Source organism: Alligator mississippiensis, chromosome 6 (assembly GCF_030867095.1).
Source record: "Alligator mississippiensis isolate rAllMis1 chromosome 6, rAllMis1, whole genome shotgun sequence".
Classification (NCBI taxonomy): Eukaryota; Metazoa; Chordata; order Crocodylia; family Alligatoridae; genus Alligator; species Alligator mississippiensis.
Genome location: NC_081829.1, coordinates 81029530 through 81052398, shown reverse-complemented (window position 1 = coordinate 81052398; position 22869 = coordinate 81029530). Strand labels below are relative to the sequence as shown.

At 45.4% G+C, this 22869-nt stretch overlaps 1 protein-coding gene across 6 annotated transcripts in view; it reads right to left on the bottom strand.

The window, feature by feature from the left end:
• The window catches only part of C6H10orf90 (chromosome 6 C10orf90 homolog), a 252619-nt gene that overhangs the window by 131807 nt on the left and 97943 nt on the right, over window positions 1-22869 (bottom strand). The window contains exon 1 of one of the 6 annotated variants that reach the window (XM_019482860.2): window positions 9211-9422. The exons of 4 other annotated variants lie outside the window; for them this stretch is intronic. In XM_019482860.2, coding sequence (XP_019338405.1) covers window positions 9211-9376 — 166 coding nt within the window. In that variant the 5' untranslated portion in view covers window positions 9377-9422. Of the gene's footprint in view, window positions 1-9210; window positions 9423-22869 lie in introns of those variants that run through there. One more of the 6 variants, XM_059730042.1, reaches the window with a different exon arrangement.

Sequence of the window (22869 nt, the reverse complement as noted above, 5' to 3'; positions counted from 1 at the left end):
TAAGACATCACTGTGTGTTGTCACTACAGATGACTTTCTGGAGTACATTTCAAGTAGTACGTTACATTAGTCATACTACAATGTATCAGCCACCTGTTCCCTACACTTAATTATTTGCATAAGAAAGCATACCCTCAACCTGTATTCAGTACAAATATTATATATATAAAAGTGGACAGCAAGCCACATTAATCCTGCCTTCCCACACTGTTACCTGACAACAATATCATCAGCTTCATGTCCAAGTAAAGTAAATGTTACATGAATTAATATCAGCAGTGCAAGACATCCTGTAAAGGTATCAAGTTTGGGTTCTGATATGCCACAGAACTATGTGGCTAATGACTCTCTTCCATGAAAGGTATAGAACTTGCCAATAGGCTTTCAAATAAGGGATTCATAATAAATGCAACAATGGAGAACTGGATATATTTATAGGCATATCAAAGAGCAACTCACAAAAACACTCTCATGGACCCAGAGGAACAGACTTCCACCTTCAGCTTCCTCTGTGCAAAGATGAAGTTTATTTTCTACCTATGGGGACTTTTTCCCATCTTTAATTTTCCCTGAAACTGAGGAAGGGCATGTGCGCCCAAAAGCTTGCAGGAAAAGATATTTTTTTGCGATTTCTTAGTTGGTCTGATAAAAGGTATCATCTCTGAACCAAAAGTTCTAGAGCTTTGCATAGGTATATCATATGCACGTCTGGCTATCTGTGTTACTATCTTGCTGGAATGCAAAGAGGGATACCCTAGGAAATAAAACAATGAAAGAGGACACCTTGGGCTAGCTGATTTACGTGAAATAAGATAATAGTGGCTATGACGTCAGTGAGAAAGATAATATTTACCTAACTGTATTCCATAAATGAAGCTTGCTGTTCCCAAAAATTATTTCTGGGGTCAAAGAGGAGCCAAATTCTCTAGGTTGTCAGTGAAAGCTGACAGGCAGGCACACACAGAGAGACAATACTGCTGTGAGCAGGATGAGCTGCAATGATGGAGTTAACTGGGCAGAGAGGAATTTTTACAGCAGCTGTCAAGATTCAGACAGACCCAGGTATACAGACCACTTACTGTTTCACCCTTAAGATGCTTTATGCCTTTGAGGAAAGAATAAACATTTTGTTTTGAAGTCACTATTACTGTGTCACCACAAACTCATGCTGTGACAAACTCCTAAAGGGAAACTCTTACTGGTGCCAAAATGAGTTGGGCCTGTGTCATTTCCACTGTTGGGAACCAAGGAGGCGTGCAGCCACCGCAGCCTTATAGTAGGTAGGCCATGTGGTCTTAGTCAGAATGAGGTACAGGCAGCCAGGCTTATAATGCAAAGGTTGCAGCTAGAATAGGTTGGAAGTAGATAAGATCTTCTAGCTGGGATGGCATCTGAGTCCATCCTAACAGCTAGAATGAGAATAGGGGAAGAATAAGTTCCAGGTAGCCCTGGAACCAGAAGCTGGTAGGAAGCAAGTGATAACGTGTGTGTAAGGCAGTGGTGCTCAATATTTTAGCCCTGCCTGCAAGATGAGTGCGGTGTGGCTGGTCCAGGGGCCAGATCCTTAGCAGGGTCAGTGTCTGCAATCTGGCCCTGAGCTGCCCCAGCCCCATGCGTACAATCTAGCTTGCAGGCCCACTGGGCTCCCCAGGTGTCCTGAAACTTGGCAGCAGGGGAGTGACAATTAATGCCGCCACCACTCCCCTGCCACAAATTTTCAGATCAGATGATATGGCTCTGTGGGCTGGATCTGACCAGAGGCACCCACATTTTACACTGTTGAAGTTTCTGCTACCCCTTTTTATTCAAGCGGATAGCTAAATTCAGGGGTCCTGCAGGCAATTTCACTTAGGAGGAAAATTTGATGATGGAGCCAATTATTTTACTGAATCTCATTCATACTGTCTTTTAAAAATAAAAGCACCATTCTCTTGACTATAGGATATATCAAACAATAGGAGACTTTGCTTGCATCTCCAAATAATTTTCAGTCAATACTTCTGCCCCAAATTCTCTTGTTCAGATAACATTGGCTGCTTCCTTGCTGCCTTTACTCTCAGCTTCTCCGAACTTCCTGCTGGTTCTCTCCAAAACATTCACAACTACAAACAATAGCCAATAAGTTCTCTCTACCCACAAATGCCTTGCACGTGCCTGTTTTGGGCAGTGACCTATACCTGAATTGGTGTGTGGGAGGCTGCTATTGTTTCATTTATCTTGTTCCAAAAAGGAGTTCAATTTAGATAAATATAAAATGAAGTTTATAATCCAAAAATGTCCAACCTACCTCTAACTGATAGCCCTCTCAGTAGAGAGTGTTAGAGGAATTGACCATAGGAATGACAATACATGTAAAATTGAGATTTTTTGTCCCGTTGAAGGGGTTGATCAGCATGGGATGGGGACTGACATCTAGAAATCTAAGAGAAGGAAAGAGAAACTGCAAATACACCTGTGGTAAAAAAGCAAAGAAATGTTACTATCCTATTAAAATGCTTCCCTATCTACTACCATAACCTGAATTATGCATACCTGTGGCACTATAGTTAAATATTAGATAAAATGATAATGTAGTCTAAGCAGCTAGCTCCCATTTCAGTCTATTTTGATCAGTGAAACACTAGAGTTGAGATCCTCAATGAAAAGGATATGCAGAAATGAGCCTCAGCAGCATATTAACAATAGCACAAAATGCCCCATCATAGAATGCTTACCATATATATTAAAAAAGAAAAATTGCCAGTACCCTGTAGCAACCCCCTTCGTATTATTCTTGATGCAAAGTGAATGAGTTCCTGTTGCATCTCTGCAGATGAAATGAGCAAGCCACTCTAGAGCAAGCTCATTCTCTCTCCTCAGGCCCCACAGGCATTTCACTGAAATCTCATGATCAGCTATATCAAAGACTCCTGAAATATCTAATAAAAATCAGCATGGACACTTGACCTCTGCTATTGCCAAAATGATATAATTAAACAAAGATCTGAATGCAATTTAAAAAAAACCCAGGATGAACTTGGAAGCTCAGAACTGTGGTTATAAAGTTGAGCTCTGCGCATAATTTTGTCCCCTGTGGGACACCTGTGAGATTAAATCTTATTAGCAATTGAAGAAGTTATCTGAGATTTCCAATTCCCTTGGGTAAAATTTCTTCAGTCCTAACACTAACTAAGTGAGGAAGTTGTTGCAATTTAAAACTGTTTGTTTGCTATAGCCTAGAATGTTTAAATGTATTAAGGCAAAGAAAAATGAAGCACTGCAGGACATCAATGCACTGCATATGATAAGCTAGTCAATTCAAACTTAACACTTATTTAAAGCACCATGTAAACAAGAGTACCCAGCCTTATTTTCATGTAATAAAGTAACAATCTGAAAATTAGTCAAGCCATCCTTTCATATCCTAAGGGAGCCACATCTTACAAAAAGAAAAAGCCAGCAGGTATTTAATATCAACTCCAAATGACTTAGCACAGTGGTGCTCAAACTTTTGGCCCTGTAGGCCAGATGGGGGCTGGTCTCAGTGGCATACCAATGGGGGGAGGAGGGGGCCATGGCCCCAAGGCACAGGGCTGCGGGGAGGGTGCTGGCCGGCCATGAAACCAGCACCAGTGGTAGCAGTGCAGAGAAGCACTTGCAGTTTCTGGATCTACCCCCGCCCCCACCCTGGGGGTCCCCTAGCAGCTGATTGCAGAGCCCCCCCACTCTGCAATTGGCCACTGGGGGAGCCCCCACCCCCCACACCCAATCTGCAACAGGAGGGGAGGTGCAAATGTAAGTATTGGTCCCCAGGCTCTGGAGACCCTCAGTATGGCACTGGTCTGCAGACTGAATCAGACCCCCTGCACCAGGATCAGGCCCCGTGCTGCCTCTGCCAAGCCTGCATGCCTGCTTTGGGCCCCACGCAGCCTCACCTGGCCCCCACTCTAGGCCCTAGGGCCCAGTGCCATCATCACCCAGCCAAGCATGCCAGGCTCGGGCCCTTCATTGCCCTCTCCTGGCTTTGCATGCTTCCATCAGTCCCTACACATCAGGATCACACCCTGCAAACTGGGATCAGTCCTGGGGCCCCACACTGCCCCTGCCTGGTCCCACACACCAGGATTGTGCCCCCATGCCACCCCTGCACACCAGGATTCGACCCTGGAGCCTCATGCATTGGGATCGGGCCCCACACTACGCTGTGTATCTAATCCAGCATGCAGGGCTATGCTATTCAGCCTACAGAGCTCCCTATGGGTCTGGAAATTTGGCAGCAGGGGTGTGGTGCCACTGTTTACCCACCAACAAATTTTTGGAGCCATGGGGAGCCCTGCAGGCCAGATGACATAGCACCAGAGGCAAGATCTGGCCTACAGGCTGGAGTTGAGCACCCCTGGTTTAGTACTATGATATAATCATTAGTATTGCTTTTGCTTTTGTCCTTTCAATGGATACAAGAACATCTCTATACTCTGAGGCTAGGTACAGACATTCAAAAATCCCAAGGCAGAATCAATTAAACTTGCATGATTTTCTGTAAGCAGAGTAGTTTAGATTGGTCGTGAACAAAACACACTTTCGCCCTTTGTGAGGGGAAGGGGTGGTGGGGGGAGGGACAAATCTTATACTGGGTTCTGCCATTTTTAAACCAGTCTATGTGTGCCAATTTTCTGTTCTGTTACAGGTATAGACTGGTGTCCAATCATTTATACCAGTAGGAGTAGGGACAGATATTACACAAACTGATTTAAGCGATCAGAAACTGGTTGAAACCTGTAACAGAACAGACATTCAGTGCACAAAAACCAGTTTCAGAATGGCTGAAACCAGTTTGAGAGACCTGGTTGAATGTAGTATCAGACTTGACTGATTTGGCTCAAACCAGTTTATGCAATGTCTGTCCTAGACCCGTTCCTAATTTAACTTAAACCAGAGCCCCCCAGCATCCCATCAGGCTCTCTGGGCTGGGTGCTCTGCTCCATCCCAGCAGGGCTGGCCCTGCCCCTCTGCTCCCCAGCCAGAGCAGGGATAGGGACAGGGTAGGGGTGGGGGTCTGGCCATAGAGGGATTTAATTCCTGCCTCCCTACCCCGAGCCAGATCTGCTGGGCACTCCCTCCTCACTTCTGCAGCAATGGGCCAAAATGGCCCCTGAGGCAGAGAGGGCAGGGAGGGGGGTTATTTTCCCCTATACCACCACTGCTCCAGGGGACCACAACCAGGTCTGCCCACCACTGTGCTTCCTCTGTGCTTGTAGCAAGCAGCAGAATAAACCCCCTCCTGTCTCCTCTACCGGATGCCGGAGGGAATAACCCCCAGCCCTGCCCTAGTCATAGTGTCATAGTGCTTAGAGTCAGAAGGGACCTAAACAGATCATCAGGTCCAATTCCCTGTCCCATGCAGGAATGGGTACTGGGGTCATATCACCCCAGCCAAATATCTGTCCAGCCTCCTCTTGAAGACCCCCAAGGTAAGAGAGAGTACCACCTCACTTGGGAGCCCATTCCAGAGCCTGGCAGCCCTAACTGTAAAAGCAATGTCTCCTGATATCAAGCCTGAACCTTCTCGCTAAAAATCCAAGGGGCCAAGCCTGCAATGGCAAGGGGGCAGGGCCCATGATGGGGGCAGCAGCCCCTGTCATAGTGTTGGGGAGCGTGAGCCCCTTGCTGGTGAGTGGCCCCACTACAGGACAGGCTGAGCTGTTGTGGACTGTGTGCAGTAGCACTGGAGCCCGGAGCAGGTCAGAGCCCTCCAAGCCATGCCCCTGCCCCCCTCAGAGCCATGGTCCATAGCAGCTTTCCCCACCTCACAGCGTGGCTCCCCACCATGCTAGGAAGGAGCTCATGTTCCAGGAAAACATGACAGGAGATGCTGCCCTTGTCACTGTTGCTCCCCTGCTTGCTGCTCCAGTGGCTCCAGTGGTTGGGGGGGGGGGCAGGGCCAGGGTCAGACACCACCAGCAGGGCCCCTTGGGTTATTCTCTCCTATGTCCCCGGAGCAATGCAGCAGGATCTGCCTATGACAGCCACTGCCATTGCTCCTTCTGTGCTTGGGGCAAGCAGTGGAATAATCCCTCTCCACCCCCTTCCTTCTGGCATCCAGAGGAGGGAGCTTATTTTGCCACTTGCCCCAAGCACAGAGTGAGCAGTGGCAGGAGCTGTGGCAGGCAGAACCCACTACAGTGCCCCAAGGGGCAGAAGAGGAAATAACCCCATTCCCTGCTCCCCCAAGGGGCCCTCCTGGCAACATCTTGCCCCACCCCCACAGACCCACTGGAGTGGCAACAGGGGAATGACCGTAATGGGGGCAGCAGCCCCTGTCACAGTTTCCCAGAGCATAAGCCCCTTTCTAGCAGGGGGGCTGCACTGTGGGGTGGGGAAAGCTGCTACAGACCACAGTGCTGGGTGGGGCTTGGAGGGCTCTGATCCCCCCGGGCCCTGGTGCCACAGCTGACCCCCCCACCCAGAAGGGGCTCATGCTTCCTGACAGTATGACAGGGAATGCCCCCATCAAGGGCCCTGTCCCATCACCACTGTAGCAGCCAGGCAGAGGCATGACCAGATGCCAGCCAGCAGGGCCCCTGGGGCGGGACAAGGACAGGGGGTTGTTCCCCCTCCCTCCGGTATTCAGCAGAGGGGACAGAAGGGGGCTTATTTCACTGTTTGCCCCAAGTAGAGAGTGAGCACAGTAGTAGCATTGGGCAGATCTGGCTGTGGTTCCCCAGGGCAGTAGGGGAAGATGGGAGAATAACCCCTCTCACTGCCCTCTCTGCCCCCACTGCAGCAGCAAGGTTGGAACGCCTGGCAGACCCAGCTCTATTATTAGTATCAGTAGAACAGAGCCCAGCCATAGCTCAAGACATCACACAGCCCCAAGAATCATCCAAAATGGTTTATTCTTACTGCTAGTTTATTCAGACAGTTTCTCAGTGATGAATTTTCACATGTCCCACTTCTGGGGTACAATGTGATGTTTACATTTTGGTATGTATTGGCCAGTGTTCTCCTGTTCTAGGTCACACAGGAGGTTAGACCTGCTCATTAGAGCTGTACGAAGCTTTAATCCCTGATTTGATTTGGCAGGAATTTGGCCCATTTTGGTGGCTGAATCTCCAAATCTGAATCAAATCAGGAGACACTTTAATCTCTCCAAATTGAATTGGAACCCTCCAAATTGATTTGGAGAGATTCAGAAAGATTCAATGATTCAGCCATAGACACAGCTTTAAATGTTTTTTCTACATACCTCAAGGTATGATTCGGGTTAATCCGAATTTGAAGATTTGATGCCAATTCAGAGAATCAGTGATTTGGCCATTGATACGGCTTTAAATGTTTTTTCTACACACCTCGAGGTACCAGGCACCATTCGTGAATGCTGTGATGCTTGGGTGGATGGAGCATCCCATAGGAGTGTGGGGGGCTCCCCAGTGTGCTTGGCAGCAGACCCGGAAGTGGACCAGAAGCACTTTTGGTCCACTTCTGGGCCTGTCAGGGAGCACACGGGAGGGGCCCTCCATACACCCTGGCTTGATAACGGGTGCCTCCTGGGTCTGGGGGGGCACCCGGGTTCCCCCCCAAGGCTGATCACCAAACCGGGGGGAACGGGGTGACCCCCAGCACTCTCCCTGGTGGACTCAGAAGTGGACCAGAAGTACTTCTAGTCCATTTCCAGGTTTGCCACCAAGCATGTGGGATGGGGGGGGCCTGCATTCCTGTGGGACGCTCCTTCCACCCCAGCATCACAGCATTGACAAGTGGTGCCTGGTACCTCGAGGTGTGTAGAAAACATTTAAAGCTGTGTCAATGGCTGAATCACTGATTCTTTCAATCAGCATTGAATCTTCAAATTCAGATCCAGCCAAATTGAATCGGGGACAGTGATCCAAATCAATGAATCAAATCACTCTCCCCGATTAGGGCTGAATCCGAATCTGAATTGAATAGGGCCCGCTTTGCACACCCCTACTGCTCATGTGTCTCCTGATTGTGAAACTTTGGAAAAGAAGGCATGAAATTAATACAACTTATGGACACTTATGCTACAGTGCTTAAGTTACCTAGGAACATATCACTAAATAAATAGCTGCACACAGATTATTTTCATTTCATAGCTCATATGGATCTTTTTGTATAAATGTCCTCACTTTCAACTCTTTTTGCTTAAAACAGACAGACATTGCTTTAATGTGACATACATGTTTCTACTTTATTTTCTTCAATTTGCCTGTCATGAAAATATTTTTATTTTACTTCAGAAAACAAAAGCCAAAAATATGCATTATTCAATATGTATCAAAAAAAGATTTTCACAAAGGAAAATTAGTTGCACTTTGGCATTTTATTGGAGGCAATGATCATTTCAACTTGTTTTTAATATGTAAATTGCTACCTAAGGACTTGACCTACAAGTTCTCATTACATAATGTACAGTTTTAAATACTGAATTTTTGTTATTGCCCAATCAAGGCATATGAAAAGTGTTAAAGTTATGTTGGTACTGACTAATACATCAAACTTTTAAATGCTTTTCACCCTCACACTAACAGAGATGGAAGGCTAACACTGCTTCCCCAGTGTAGTGTGTTTTACAAACACAGTATCTATCCTTCCTGGACAGGGAGGGGGGATTAATTTCTATTGCTGCTTTCAGTTAATTTATTAAACAAAAATATAGTTTATGTAACCCACAAGAATGCTATATTCTTCTTCTTTTCTATTCCCAGAGTCATAAGAAACATATTTGATATTTGACTACATAAAAGTAACATTACAATCTATACAATATTAACCAAATTTACAGTGAGAACCAACATTCCTAATGTAGAAATTATTGTTCCAATGTCTTCTAACCTCTCCAGTTTAATATCAAGTTACATTACTCCATGTTTTAGTTACAAGAAATCAGATTTGCACCTGATATTTTTTATTAAAATCTCATAAGGATTTGACTGCCAAGGAAATTTTAAAAATTCAGCCCAATTTTAACATGTTTAACGGTAACTTCCACAACAATTATATAATATTATTTACACCCTTTTTAGGGCTAAAAATACACAGAAATACACCTGACTGGTGTGGTCTTTTGTTTTTTAAAGACTTCAAAGAGTAGAAAAAGTCATTCAAAAGAATTTAAAATTCTTTATAAAAACAGTGCACAGTCATTTATCATAGCATGTGAAAAAACAGTTACACTTGATTCAGAACATTTCAAAACTTGCACAAACTTACCAAAACAAAATGCTTTCTCCCAAGATGAGTGGTTTATAGTAAAGTTTATCTGAGATACAAAAGACTTAGGTTCCTGGGTCCATTTTGAATAAGGTTTAGCTTTCAATTGCATCTGAAAATGTTCTGTGCAGTTCAGAAATACAGGTTTCCTTTCTCCAGAAGGCATATTTGTGATCTCTAGCCTGTTTCATGTAGAAATGTTTTATGGCCCTGCTCTGACTAGGCCACTGGCTACTTGTTGCAATGGTAACAGGAAAAGCCAGGATCTGCCTTCTCAGTCTACAAGCATGAATAATTAATGTGTTTTCACCTCCCATCATTAGCATTCCACTCATGCAACACAAATGAAGCAATTCATTTCATCTTTTGTCTTCAAGAAACCTCAATGGATTCATGAGGGTTATCTGCAAAGATAAAACCTGGGCCTGCTGATTTTTTTAGTCTGATTGGTGAGAATTTGTCTCTCTAAATGCAGGTTTTACTATCAGCATATAAATTCTGTCTGTGCTTCCCAACCACTCTCTGGCAGACACCGTTACATTCAACTACAGCAACAATATCTGACTGCAGCACATGAATGTTTCATTTTCTTGACTTTAATATTTAAGCTGGTGTTCTTTGTTTCTAAGTGCCTTCTTCAACAAAGTTAAGAGCTGGTCTATGAGCATGCATAAGCATTATACTTCCATAATAACCTGTTGGACTGTTGAATGACTAACCTGCATTACAAAACCCTCCAGTTCTGCACAGAATGTTATGGAAAAATATTTCAAAAAGAAAAGATCAACCTTGTGAATTTACTGAAAAAACACACATGTGAATCATCTAAAAAGCAATATCATTTTTTTTTAAGTAGAAATTTGGAATTTATTTCCATTTGACATTTGATTTTTCATTCAAGTTTTTCAGAATGAGTAAAAGATAAAAATGATATGATTATTGATCATTTGGGTACCCAGGAATCTACAATCATTTTTAGTTTACCAAATGCTTGAAATATATTCCTTATAACTGTATAACTACAGTTTTCCAATGTAGTTCATAATATAATTAATACCAGTAAACATATTTTTTTGGTAAACAGCACTGTCAAACAGAACTGATTTCATTCTTGGAGGTCATAAGTTTGGTTGAGAAAAGTAACTGCATAGGTTTAATATTTCCACAAATCATTCTGATACAAAAAGGGCTATACAATATCCAAAAAGTGCACACTAAATGAATCATAAACTGGCAAACTAATGGGGATATTTCTAGTGGGGTCTGAAGGGGTCTTTGCTAATCCCAGCATTATTAAACATTTTCTTCTAGTATCCTGTGGTAAATAGTGAGTACTTTCATGAAGAGAAAAAACACTTGGTTCAAAAGGGCTTTTTAATCTAGCAAAGAAGTAGCATAACAAAATCTAATGGATGCATCCCCACATGCAGGGGCGTACATTTGTCATGGCACAAATAGCAGTGGCACACATGCTCCAGGGCATGCCAAATTGTTCTGGGTGAGGTAGGGGAGGCTGGGGCCAGCACTTGTGCAGCAGCCTTACCTGGATTTTGGGGGCAGAGATGCCGATCTGGCCGCATGGATGGCTCTGGATGGCCACGCTCTGTTTCTGGTGGTGCACACTGCTGCCACATGTGCCCCATCATGTTTTTTTGACACTATGATCTCCCAGTGCCAAATTTTGGCACTGTGTTGCAACCTTTAGCCATGCTGCTAGTTTGCATGTATACCACATGCAGTTTGTGGCACCTCTCACAGCTCTGAGGGACCAAAAACTGCATGTACACGCTTGTGTGGATGAACTCAGTAGTTGTAAGCTGAAGCCAGACAAATTCACATTAGAAATAAGGCGCATCTTTTTTAAAAGTGAAGGCAATGAAGCTACCATATCTTGAGGCCTTCATATGAGGACCAGACACCTTTCAAGAACAAATGGTTTAGCTAAGTTTTTCTTTAATCACACACCCTTTTTTTGACTGGAATCAGTACAGCGTTAAGTGGGTATATAACTTGTGGCATACAGGAGGTCAGAGTAGATTTTAAATGTGTCCACTCTGGCCTTAAACTACTGACCTGATTTATTATTACATACAGTTTCTACGACCGTATCTGTGCAGGCTGAAATCCTGGCTCTGACATTAATGGGAGTTTTACTTTAATGTCAATGGAGCTAGAATTTTCAGCCATAAAGTCTATAAGGCATTTTATTATGCATTTCCTGCATTTCTTCCATTACTGCTTTGGGATATCTCTCAAATATTTTTTCCTTTTTATCTCTTCCTCATTCATGATCATATGGTTTTTTTATAGCACTCTGCTGCTTTTACTTCATAGGATAGAACTGCCCTGGGTATAAATCAGGATTGTGTAGTAAAGGGCTAAGGACAGAAATTACAGATAAGCTGGTATAAATGACCAGAAACTGTTTCAAATCTGTAACACAACCGAAGTTCAGTGTACATAAACTGCTTTCAAAATGGCTGAAACTGCTTTAAGATAAACCTGGATGGATGTAGTATCAGATTTAACTGACTTAGATTAAACCAGTTTATTGGATTTCTTTCCCAGATGCCCTCCAGATTCAAGTTAATTCACAGTCCCCCAGCATTTGAGGATGCTTTGCACCTCCCCCTGCAAACCCCGCCTTCACAGGGTGGGTGGGCTAGCCATGGCCTAAACTGTCTGCTCCAGCTGAGCAGGGAGGCAGGCTCTAGTGCTCCCCAACTTTTGGCCTGGGTCACTGCAGACATGTTGCTGCATTTCCAGAATCAAAAGTGAATGTGTGTTCATTTGCTTATTGATTCAATCTACACAGTTTAGACTAACCTGTGAAGATTGAATAGATTCAGCCTGGGGCCTTTTGACTGTCTCTACTTAGCCAAGGAGACCATTGCCTATAAGACCCACATCTTAGGTTCTGCAGCAGGTGAACCACAACTGCTGATAGGGACATCGGGAAAGCGTCAAACCTGGAAATAGCGTTCACCTTCCTGAAGTCAATACACAATCATAAGGACCCATTGGGCTTGGTAACTGCTATGATGGGGCTCCGCACCTCTTGGCTTACCCCCTGTTCCAGCATTCTGGCTAACTTGTTATGAATGGCCTCATGCCTACAGTGGGGGATCCTTCTCCCTGACAACTTGTCCTGGGGGCATAATTATGCAATGGGTTATTCCCTGGAGGCTGGGACCAGCTGCGCCACCTCTCCACTGGGCCCTGGGCAGGCTGGGCTGTGCTGTCACTGCTGCCGGGGCCAGGGCAGGGCTGGGTTGCTGAGGGGGCCGGGGCGGGCTGCGCTGCCTTCCTGCTGGGCCCAGGCAGGCTGGGTTGCACTGCCACTGCTGTGGGGGCTGGGGCCATGGAGGGCTGGGCTGTGTAGCCTCCCCGCTGGGCCTGGGCAGGCCGGGCTGTGCCGCCGCTGCTGGGGCAGGCCGGGCTGTGCCGCCTCCCCATGTATACGCCGCCGTGGGGAATACACGGGTGCGGCATATACATGGCTTTATTTACAAAAATACAATTTCCCCGTGGGTAATACATGGGTGCGGCTTATACCCATGGATGGGGTATATGCGTGAAAATACGGTAGTTCTTACATCTCTCTAATCTAAACCTACTCTCCAACAACTTGTGGTCGTTATTCCTTGTTATCCCGGGGGGCACTAGGGGAAACAAGGTCTCCCCCAAACCCTTCTGGTCCCCCCTAGTGAGTTTATAGATGGTCACCAGGTCCCCCCTCAGCCTTCTCTTGTGAAAGCTGAACAGGTTCAGGTCCCGTAGCCTCTCATTGTAGGGTCTACATTGCTGTCCCTGGATCATGTGGGTGGCCCTCCTCTAGACCCTCTCAATGTTGTCCACATCCCTCTTGAAGTGGGGCGCCCAGAACTGGACACAGTACTCCAGCTGTGGCCTGACCAGTGTCATGTAGAGGGGGAGGATCACCTCCTAGGCCCTACTTGAGATGCACCTGTGGATGCATGATAAGGTCCGGTTAGCCCTGCCGACCATGACCTCGCACTGTTGGCCCATGTTCATCTTGGAGTCAATAATGACTCCAAGATCCCTTTCTGCCTCCGTGCTCTCATAAGATGGGAAACTCCTTTCTTAAGTGTGCTGCTGGTTACTACTGCCCAAGTGCAGCACCCTGCACTTGTCAGTATTTAAACGCATCCTGTTTTTGTTAGCCCACCCTTGCAACCTATCCAGGGCTTGCTGGAGTCTTTCCCTCCCTACTAGCGTACCCACCTCACCCCAAATGTTGGTATCATCAGCAAATTTAAACAGGTTGCTTTTCACCCCATCGTCCAAAGTGATGATAAAGAAATTGAACAGTGTGGTTCCAAGGACCGAGCCCTAGGGGACTCCACTGCCCACTGCCCACTTCCCCCCAGGTTGAACATGACCCGTCCACCACCACCCTCTGAGTACAACCCTTCAGCCAATTTGCAATCCATCTGACTGTGTAGGCATCAATGCCACAGTCGCCTAGTTTTTTAATGAGGATGGAGTGGTCAACAGTGTCAAAAGCCTTGCTGAAGTCCAGAAAGACTACATCCATGGCAACACCTGCATCCAATGCTTTTGTGACCTGATTGTAAAAGGCAATCGGGTTGGTTTGACATGATCTGCCCCTAATGAAACCGTGTGGTTGTCCTTGAGCATCATCCCTGATGCCGGCCCATCACAGATGTGCTCCTTGATGATCTTCTCAGAGAGTTTCCCCAGGAAAACTCATAGATCTTCTGCCAGTCCTGGCCCAGGATCATGGGATATGGCAGGTCCCAGGCCAACCCCACTGGCATTTCCCATGTAGTACCCAATACTGTGACTCGATAAACCCGCTGTGGGTAAAAGGTACTATTGCCCATGCATGCAGGTCACCTTTACTAGGGTGGCCTTCCATACGTACATGGAGGGGGCTAGTTTACTTCAGACAAATGTATGGGAACAGCCTGTGTCAACAATCACGTCCAATCTTTTGCCCCCAACCCAAGTATCGGCTATGGGACGGGGTCCAGGGCCAGCCGATGTCCCCCTTCCAATGCTACAGTCCATGATCTCGACTCTAAAGGAGTCTACCTGGCCTGACAACTCATTCAGCTCTGTGAACGGCGAGTGGGATGCCCATGTGGGGCCCCAAGATGGGGAGAGACAGTCCCGGGCCATGTGTCTTGATCTTCCACACCAAAAGCAGATCACCCCACTGTCATCAGGCCTCCTGCTTTGCCAGGGTCCTCGGCTCATTGACCTTGTGGGGTCGTGGGTCCCACCATTCTGGGGCTTCATTCTTGTGACTTTTCCCCCCGAGCACTCCAAAAATTCTCTGCCAAATGCAATGCTTCAGTGAATGATCTTGGCCTGTGGCAGCGGACCCACCATTGTGTCTCTTCACCCAAATTGTGCAGAAATTGCTCCAGCAGGATCTTGTTGCAGATCTCACTTTTCAAGCTTTCCAGGGGTCTCAGCCATTTACACGCCAAGTCAGCCAACCGCTACAACAGTGCTCATGGTTCCTTTGTTTCCTATGGCTTCCAGGCCCTAAAAGCTTGGCAGTACATTTTAGGGTTAACATCCAGCCTATGCAGGATTTCTTTCTTGACTTTATCATAGTCTCTGGCTTCTTCCCTGGGCATGGACCCATAGGCTGCCTGTGCCTTTCCAATCAACAAGACTCTGAGGTTCCCAGCCCATCAGGACCTTTCTAGCCCTGTGGCCAGGGCCACTCATTTGAAGCTCTCAAGGAACACTTTGGGGTCATCGTAGATGGTCATTTTAGGGATCTTTAACTTCACTGCATTTCGCTGTTGCCACGCCTGCTACTGGATCCAATTCTCTTCCAAGGCCAGCTGTCATGCAGATTGTTGCTGCTGCTGTTGGAGGACCTGCCCTATTAGGTGCAATGTTTGCTGAATTGGGTCCACGCCCGCCGCAGTTGCCACCATGGGGACTTCCATCCTCTCCGTTTCTTCTAGGCCATCATCAGAATTCTCAACCAGTGCACCAAGTTGTTGGGCAGTCACCATATAAGGACGTATACCCCAATGTCCTGCTAACATTCACTGACCCCTCAGGGTTGTTGTACCCCTACGGTCGAGCTGGGTGAGATCTGGTGCCCTTTCTTTTCCTGCCTGCCACAACTTTGATGATATAGGAGATTCATAAAAGGGAGGTGGTGACTGCCCGTCTCATGCCCAGATCAATCATGGAGGAGGGCTGCCCAGTGTCTGAAGTCCAAATCCAGAAGTGAAGGATGGACCATCTTGGAGCCAACTTTCTAATTTCTTTAGTTTTATTTATTTATTTATTTATTTGAAGTCCTATGACATTTGCCTTTCTCTTCTCCTGGGTTTCTTCAAGGTCTGGTTCGCTGTTGCCTGGGGCCATTACCCCAGGATCTTCCGCGGTCCACCTTCCTCACCCTGGTCTCCTCCCAGGCACTTTAAAACCAAACCGTGGAGGGCTTAATTGCCAGCGAGTGCCACTTAATTAGCTGGGGATTCCCTCTGGAGCATTCAGCTGGGGAAAGGGTGTGGTCCTCACTGCTTGGGGTTTCTGCCCACCCCTGTGTCAGCTGTGAAGCCTCTTTGGGGACCCGCTCCCCTTCTCTTCCTGTGTAGATGCCTGGCTTTGGTCTGGACTCTTCGATCGGCCAGGATACGTCCAAGGGAGAGAGAAAAAAACCCAAAACACCGCAGCGAGCGGCTCAGACAGATCCGCTGCCTACACCATCCACCGAGTTTTTCCCGGATCCCCCTTCTGGCACCTGGCCTCTTCCACCCTTCTCTTCACTTCTGCAGTGAGGGTGCCACCACGTCTTCCAAATCAGACCAAGGGCTTACCCACGTTTCTGGCTCCCAGGCTCCTCGCCTCTCCTCCTTCGGTGTCTTTCCTTCCCCGGGTCCACCCCCGGCCTCCAGATATAGCCTGCACTGTGGATTAGCTCCAATTTGCTACACCTAACATGGAGTTAAAGCCGGGTTGGTGCAGATCGGGAGTTCCCATCGTATCATGGACGTTGCAGTGTGAGGTGGTCTGTGTCCCAGGGCAGGGATATGCCCTCGGTGAGTGCCCTCTGGGTTCTCTCACAGACAGTCTCATGTTTAAAGCAATTAGATGCAGTCCTGGGAGAGTAGATTTTACCCCTGCCTCTGCTAGAGTTGCTATGCAATGCTAAGTAATTCATTTAAACCAATTTTTATATAACAGTGACTAATTATATGTTGTTCATTTTCTGACTACCTGACTGGAGAACCTGGGGACTGATCTGCAGAAGTGCTGAGCAATCACAGCTGCAAGTGAAATCAATGGGAGCTGTGCTTTGAATTTGTAAAGTGCTATAAAACATTAAGTACTTTAAAAAATTTTGTCCTAGGTGTACCACTTTGTCCTTCATCTGTCAGTGCTTCAGTTCCCCATGTATAAAGTGGGGACGATAACCTCTCATCTCATAGAGGTTTTGTGAAAGCAAATTAATGTTTGTGAAGCACTAAGATTCTGTAGAGGTGAGTGCCAATAGAAGAGCCCATGAGAAAAAATTAACAACAGTCTCTTCACATTAGTGTTTGAATAGCGTATCTAAGTAGTGCGTGGCATTACGCACTGAACATAGAGCAGAACAATAGCTTCTCATTCAAAGAGCACTACGCATCCTGTGCACTGAATGAGGAAAAGAATCCATAAAAAGACTGGTATGTGGCATAATTAAGGACTGCATCATATTCCAGATGCACGAGTGCCAAAGTTGCGTTGCAAAGGCAACTTATTTTTGCCCATTCTCCATTCTTCAGTGCTTAACTTTTTCACCTTAATAAACTAGGAAGAAAGAGTTGTTAAAGTATTTTATTCCAAAAAGCACTAAAAATTTAGAGAAATAACAACAACAATTTCATAAGTAGGTCAAATTTTAATTATTAGTTTTTTGCTTACTGCCCCTTTCAGGGATGTGGCTCTCACTATTTTCATGATATAGGATTCTTTGCCAGGCCTTAGGGACCACCATTGCCAACTACAATTATTTGCTGGTTTTCACTATTTTGTTATTGAAGAATAAGCTATAGGTAATGGCTACTTCAGTTATAATTAGGGTGACTATATGGAACAATGAAATCTAGGACGCTGCCATCCCCTGCCCCTCTCCCTGCCCCCCCTGCAGGCTGCAGGGGGTCAATGGCCCATTAAGGACCCCTTGTTCTTTACTTCACACATGTTAACACTCAACTGTGAAGTAACAATTAATGTTAATAGGGTTTTCTATTTCACAGTTCCTACCCCTCTGTCTCCATGCCGCAGACCCGTGATGCTTGTTTTAATTATCAACGGTCTCCAAAATCCAGGACTGTCCCAGCCAATCTGGGACATATGGTCACCCTAGTTATAATCTTTTTTGTGTGGCTCTTTCTAAAGAGTTAGCAGATTACACCTTTAAGAGAAGACCTGCTCTCATGGGGGATATTTTTCTTTAATTCAAAGTGAAAGTAAATTATTTTCCAAATTAGTAGCAAGTCATGTTTTAGGACAGGGGGTGGGAACCTATGGCCTGCAAAGAGTCTGGATATGGCCTACAGTAGATAGTGGCAGAGAAAGGAGGAGGAGAATCAGCAGTACATAATAGCTGGGGCACCAGAGCATTTTTGTGCTCTCCTCCCTTTCCTCTCCCTTCCCTGCTCAGTTCCTCTAATTGTCACCACCATCATTTTTGCCCTCTGCACAGTCATTGGCCACATGAATCTTCAGCATTCACTGCAGTAGAAGTGAGAAAGAGCAAGCAGGGAGAGCAAGCAATTGGTTGTTTAAGGCAATGGTTGGGTTACAAGTGCTAGCCTAGCACCTGTAAAGGATGCTGATCATTATTGTGGTATGTCATAAATTATTAGCATAGTTTGTAACTGGGCAAAAAAATTCCTTTAAGGCAGGTAAGTCTTGTTGGTTAGTCCATAAATTACCTGAACAGTTTATATATAAACTAGACAGGCTAGCAAGATTGGGTCTTGGGAGCATACCAGATTTGGAACAAGACTTTGGTCTTTTGAAACCCAAGACATTCAGTTCATAGATTCATAGATCCATAGATTGAAAAGCTGGAAGGGACCTCAGAAGATCATCAGGTCCAGTACCCTGCACCAGGCAGGAAAGACAGTGGGGGTCAGGTGACCCCACCAAGGTGACTGTCTAGTTTCTTCTTGAAGATTTCTAGGGTAGGTGATTCTATCACCTCTTGCAGGAGCTTATTCCACAGTCTGGACACTCTAACTGTGAAGAAGTTTTTCCTAATATTGAGCCTGAAATGGTCTTCCAGGAGTTTGTGGCCTTTACTCCTGGTTTTTCCCAAGGGTGCCCTCGTGAAGAGTTGTTCACTGAGTCCTTGATATATTCCCCTGATGTAGTGGTAAGCTGCTACCAAGTCACCTCTCAGCCTTCTCTTTTTCAGCCTGAACAGTCCCAGGCCCTCAAGTCTCTAATCATATGGATGGCCTTTCTCTGGACTCTCTCAAGATTTACCACATCCTTGTTAAAGTGCAGCACCCAGAACTGGATGCAGTACTACAGCTGGGGTCTCACCAATGCCAAGTAGAACGGAAGAATCACTTCCTTGATTTTGCTGGAGATGCATTTATTGATGCATGCCAGAGAATTATTTGCCCTGCTGGCAACAGCATCGTACTGCCAGCTCATATTCATACTGTGGTCTATTCTTACCCCCAGGTCCCTTTTGTTCATGGTGCTGGTCAGTTTGGTGCCGCCAGGCCTGAAGGGGTGTAGGGGGTTATTTGTTCCCAGATGAATCATTTTACATTTTTTAATGTTGAACTTTATCTGGTTACACCTTGCCCAACTTGCTAGCCTGTCTAGATCCACCTGTATCTGTTGCCAATCTTCAAGCGTGATCACACTTTCCCATAACTTGGTTTCATCTGCGAACTTGGCCAGTGAGCTCTTCACCCCCACATCCAAATCACTGATAAAGATGTGGAGAAGTGGTGGACCAAGCAATGACCCCTGTGGGACACCACTGGCCACTTCTTGCCAGGATGACACAGATTTGTTCACTATGACTCTCTGGGTTCTACCCCACAGCCAGCTTTGTACCCACCTAACTGTCTCGCAGTTAAGCCCACAATCCTCCAATTTTCTCATGAGAACATCGTGGGATACCGGATCAAAGGCTTTTTGGAAGTCAAAGTATACAATGTCAACCTCCTCTCTCTTCTCCAGATGGCAAGTAACCTGATCATAAAAGGAGATGAGGCTGGTAAGACAAGACCTGCCTGCAATTAAGCCATGCTGGCTGTTGTTCAAAATCCTACCTTCTGCAAGCCTATGTGATATCGCACATAGACTCCTTAATGAGTTTTTCCAGGATTTTCCCTGGAATGTTAGGCTAATTGGCCTATAGTTACCCTGGTCCTCCTTCCTCCCCTTCTCGAAGATGGGCACAGTTACTGAAGAGAACCCATTTAAGTAGCTGTACCGAGACAGGAAATTTAATAAATATTTTAAAAAATCTTAATCTCCAAATTAAACTCTCTCTGCTTACCAGGCTTAACATAGATTTCAAGAATACATAGTCCAAACTCTTGCACTACCTGGACATAAACAGAGCTGAAGTTTGGGGGCAGAGTAAAACAACCATGGCCTCTGGCAGATATTATTCTTAAGATGCAATTAACCACTTAAATCATGTTTTAAGTAGTAATCTGGCCACACATTTCAAGCAATTAATGGTGTGATAAAACAGGGAATAAGCCACAAAGTTATTAGATAAAACATCCCATCTTAACTTAACTTGAATGTGTAACTGCTCCTGAAGTTGGGACTGCAGCATATCAGATTCCTGAAGGTCTCCAGTGTGCTCCCAGGGCTGTGTGTGGCAACACAATTCAGATGCAAGAGGAACCAGTCACAAACTGGCTCTCTGAGCCAAGGGATCACTTGGTCTCTGGCTTACAATTTGCTGCTGCAGAGAGAGCCCAGGATCCTGATTCCAATCTCCCCCTGCACCAGCAATAGGGAGCAATTTGGATCAGATCCCCAATCCCACCATCATACCTCATACATCAAAATTTAGCTAAAGAATTTGGTATGGCGGAAGGCATGATTGTTGGGATTGTAGATCACATCCCATCATGTCTTTAACTAAAAGTCTGCCAGGGGTCCAAAAGACAAGCCAAGAGTAGTGTTGGTGGAAAAAAAGAAAGACAGCTAGCACTCTGATAACATTCTGTTGACCAGCCTATACTCTGAAGAGGGTTTAAGTAGATGCTTCCTGCCTTTCCCAGGTAAACAGGCATGGCCAGGCTGATGAACTCCAGTTCCCTAGTCAGTCTAGGCAGGACTGCCTGTTATAGCTCCTGGCACAAGCCAATCTGACTTTTTAACTGAAGAAACCATTATAAATCTAAAAATACAATACCTCATTAATCATTACTGGAAAAAAAAATAAATTCCTTGGCAGTGCTTTGCTCACTGCTTCCCAACGATAATGTTGAAGACTTGGTGATGCCATAACATTGTAGAATCCATGTTGTAATGGGAGATTCTTAAGGCTGCATGGGTGAATTTTCATTTGTTCCTGTTGTCTGCTTGTTTCAGAGAAATGAAACAGCCTGAAACTGAGATGAGAGTGTTAAGACAGGAGTGCAACTAAAGTTGAAAGATGGGAGCAGAGAGTGCGCTGCTTGCTTAAGTCAGAGATATTTATATTCTTGGTAGTTCATAAGAGTATTTAAGGTGCAAGACACAGCACCTTTGAAAACATGGATAGATTAAAAATTTTAGCTGCTGTCACCCTTTCATTAGTTCAAAACCTTTATGAATGAGTCTACAGCATTTTTGGCTTTGGAGTACAAAAATTTCTTAATTATAACAAAGTGGTAACTCTGTTTTTGTGGATGGATTTCTCACAATATCCTTGAGGTTTAGAGTTTTAACTCTTTTATCTATTCAGTCCAGAGTCTTTCAATTCTACAAAGTTGTGATGGGAATTGAAATTCTGTTTTATAAGAATAAGTCCAGATGTGATTACTTTTAAGAAATCATTTAGTTTGAAAAAAAAAAAAACTTTTAATAACTCCATTTAAGAGTTATATGTATATATTATACACACACACACACACATATATACATGTAAAAAAATTAACAGTCTTCAACATTGCAGTTGACAAAGTCATAACCTTTAGAACAGCTACATGGGAATAGCACTGCTCTAAGACAGCATTTAATATTAATGGTTGAAATTCTATGACTATGTTCGCTAACCCAGACCCTGGTGGCCATGAAAAACCCTACTGTTATTTCTGTAGTATTAGAACCTTCTTCTTATCCAGTCTGTCTTGAGGAGGGCAGGTTTTTATGACATAAAATAGGATGCATCAATCATCCTTTTTTTCCTACTGTGCTTTAGCTCAGTGGTTTGAAAACACTGGGGCTGAAAAAGATTAGTTGGTGTCATGCTGTCTTGGTCCTATGTGTTCCTTCCAGTTTTGGGAGTCAACATTGAATGCCTTGGGTTGTGTCCTTGAAATGTTTGAGATTTACCCCAGTTTTGTTTACCAGAGGCTAATCCACTGATGAGAACCTTCATACTCAGTGTGACAGTTGCCGACTCACTATGAGAGTCACTTACTTGTTAAGGAAGGCTTTAAACTAGGCACATCCAGGGGCCAGGGAGAAGGTTCCAGTGCTAAAACTGAATCCAGTAGGCACAATGACACATGGGAGGGCATTCAAACAGTGAATGTCCAGATAGGTACTGACATCTTGAAACACAGGCAGTGTGACAGAAAACCTGAGGTGACTAGCAGAGAGCTCAGGCGTCTTTATGGGAATGCCAGAAGCATGGGAAACAAAGAGGAAGAACTGGCACACCTTCTGGCTGATGAAGACTTCAATTTGATTGGGTTGATGGAGACCTGGTGGGATGATACACATGACTGGGCAGTGAATATTGAGGGCTATAGGCTTTCTAGGAAGGATCGGATTGGGAATAAGAGAGGAGGTGTGGCCCACTATGTGAAAGAGCAGTACCCCTCCCTGCAGGTCACATTTGACAGCAGGGAAGGGTCCCTTGAGACCCTCTGGGTCAGGCTACAAGGGGGACGAGGAGAGGGAGACCTGATGGTGGGAGCTTACTATAGGCCTCCCTCCCAAGAGGAGGAGAGCGATCAGTCATTCTCAGGACAACTGACAGACATGATCATCATGGGTGCCTTCAACTACACAGACATCTGTTGGGAAGACCATTTGGCCACTTCCAGCAGGTCAGCCAACTTCCTGGCAACCACAGATGATCCGTTTCTGACACAGGTTGTGGAAGGGCCTACTAGTAGCAAAGCCACTCTGGATTTAGTGCTGACCAAAGAGGAGGACATCATTGGTAACGTGAGGATTGGTGGTACTCTGGGTGACAGTGACCATGACCTGATAAGGTTCACCATCCACCATAACACTGGGAAGTTAGTTACCAGAACAGAAGTCCTAAATTTCAAGAAGGCAGATTTTGGCAAACTGAAGAGGCTTGTTAGAGAGGCCTTCTGCAACTGGATGATTTGGAGTGCAGGAATGATGGTACTTGCTTAAGGAAGCAATTCTCATGGCTCAAAAACAGGCTATCCCCACACAAGCAAAAAGTGGGAAAGGAGTCAGGAGACCCGCGTGGCTCAC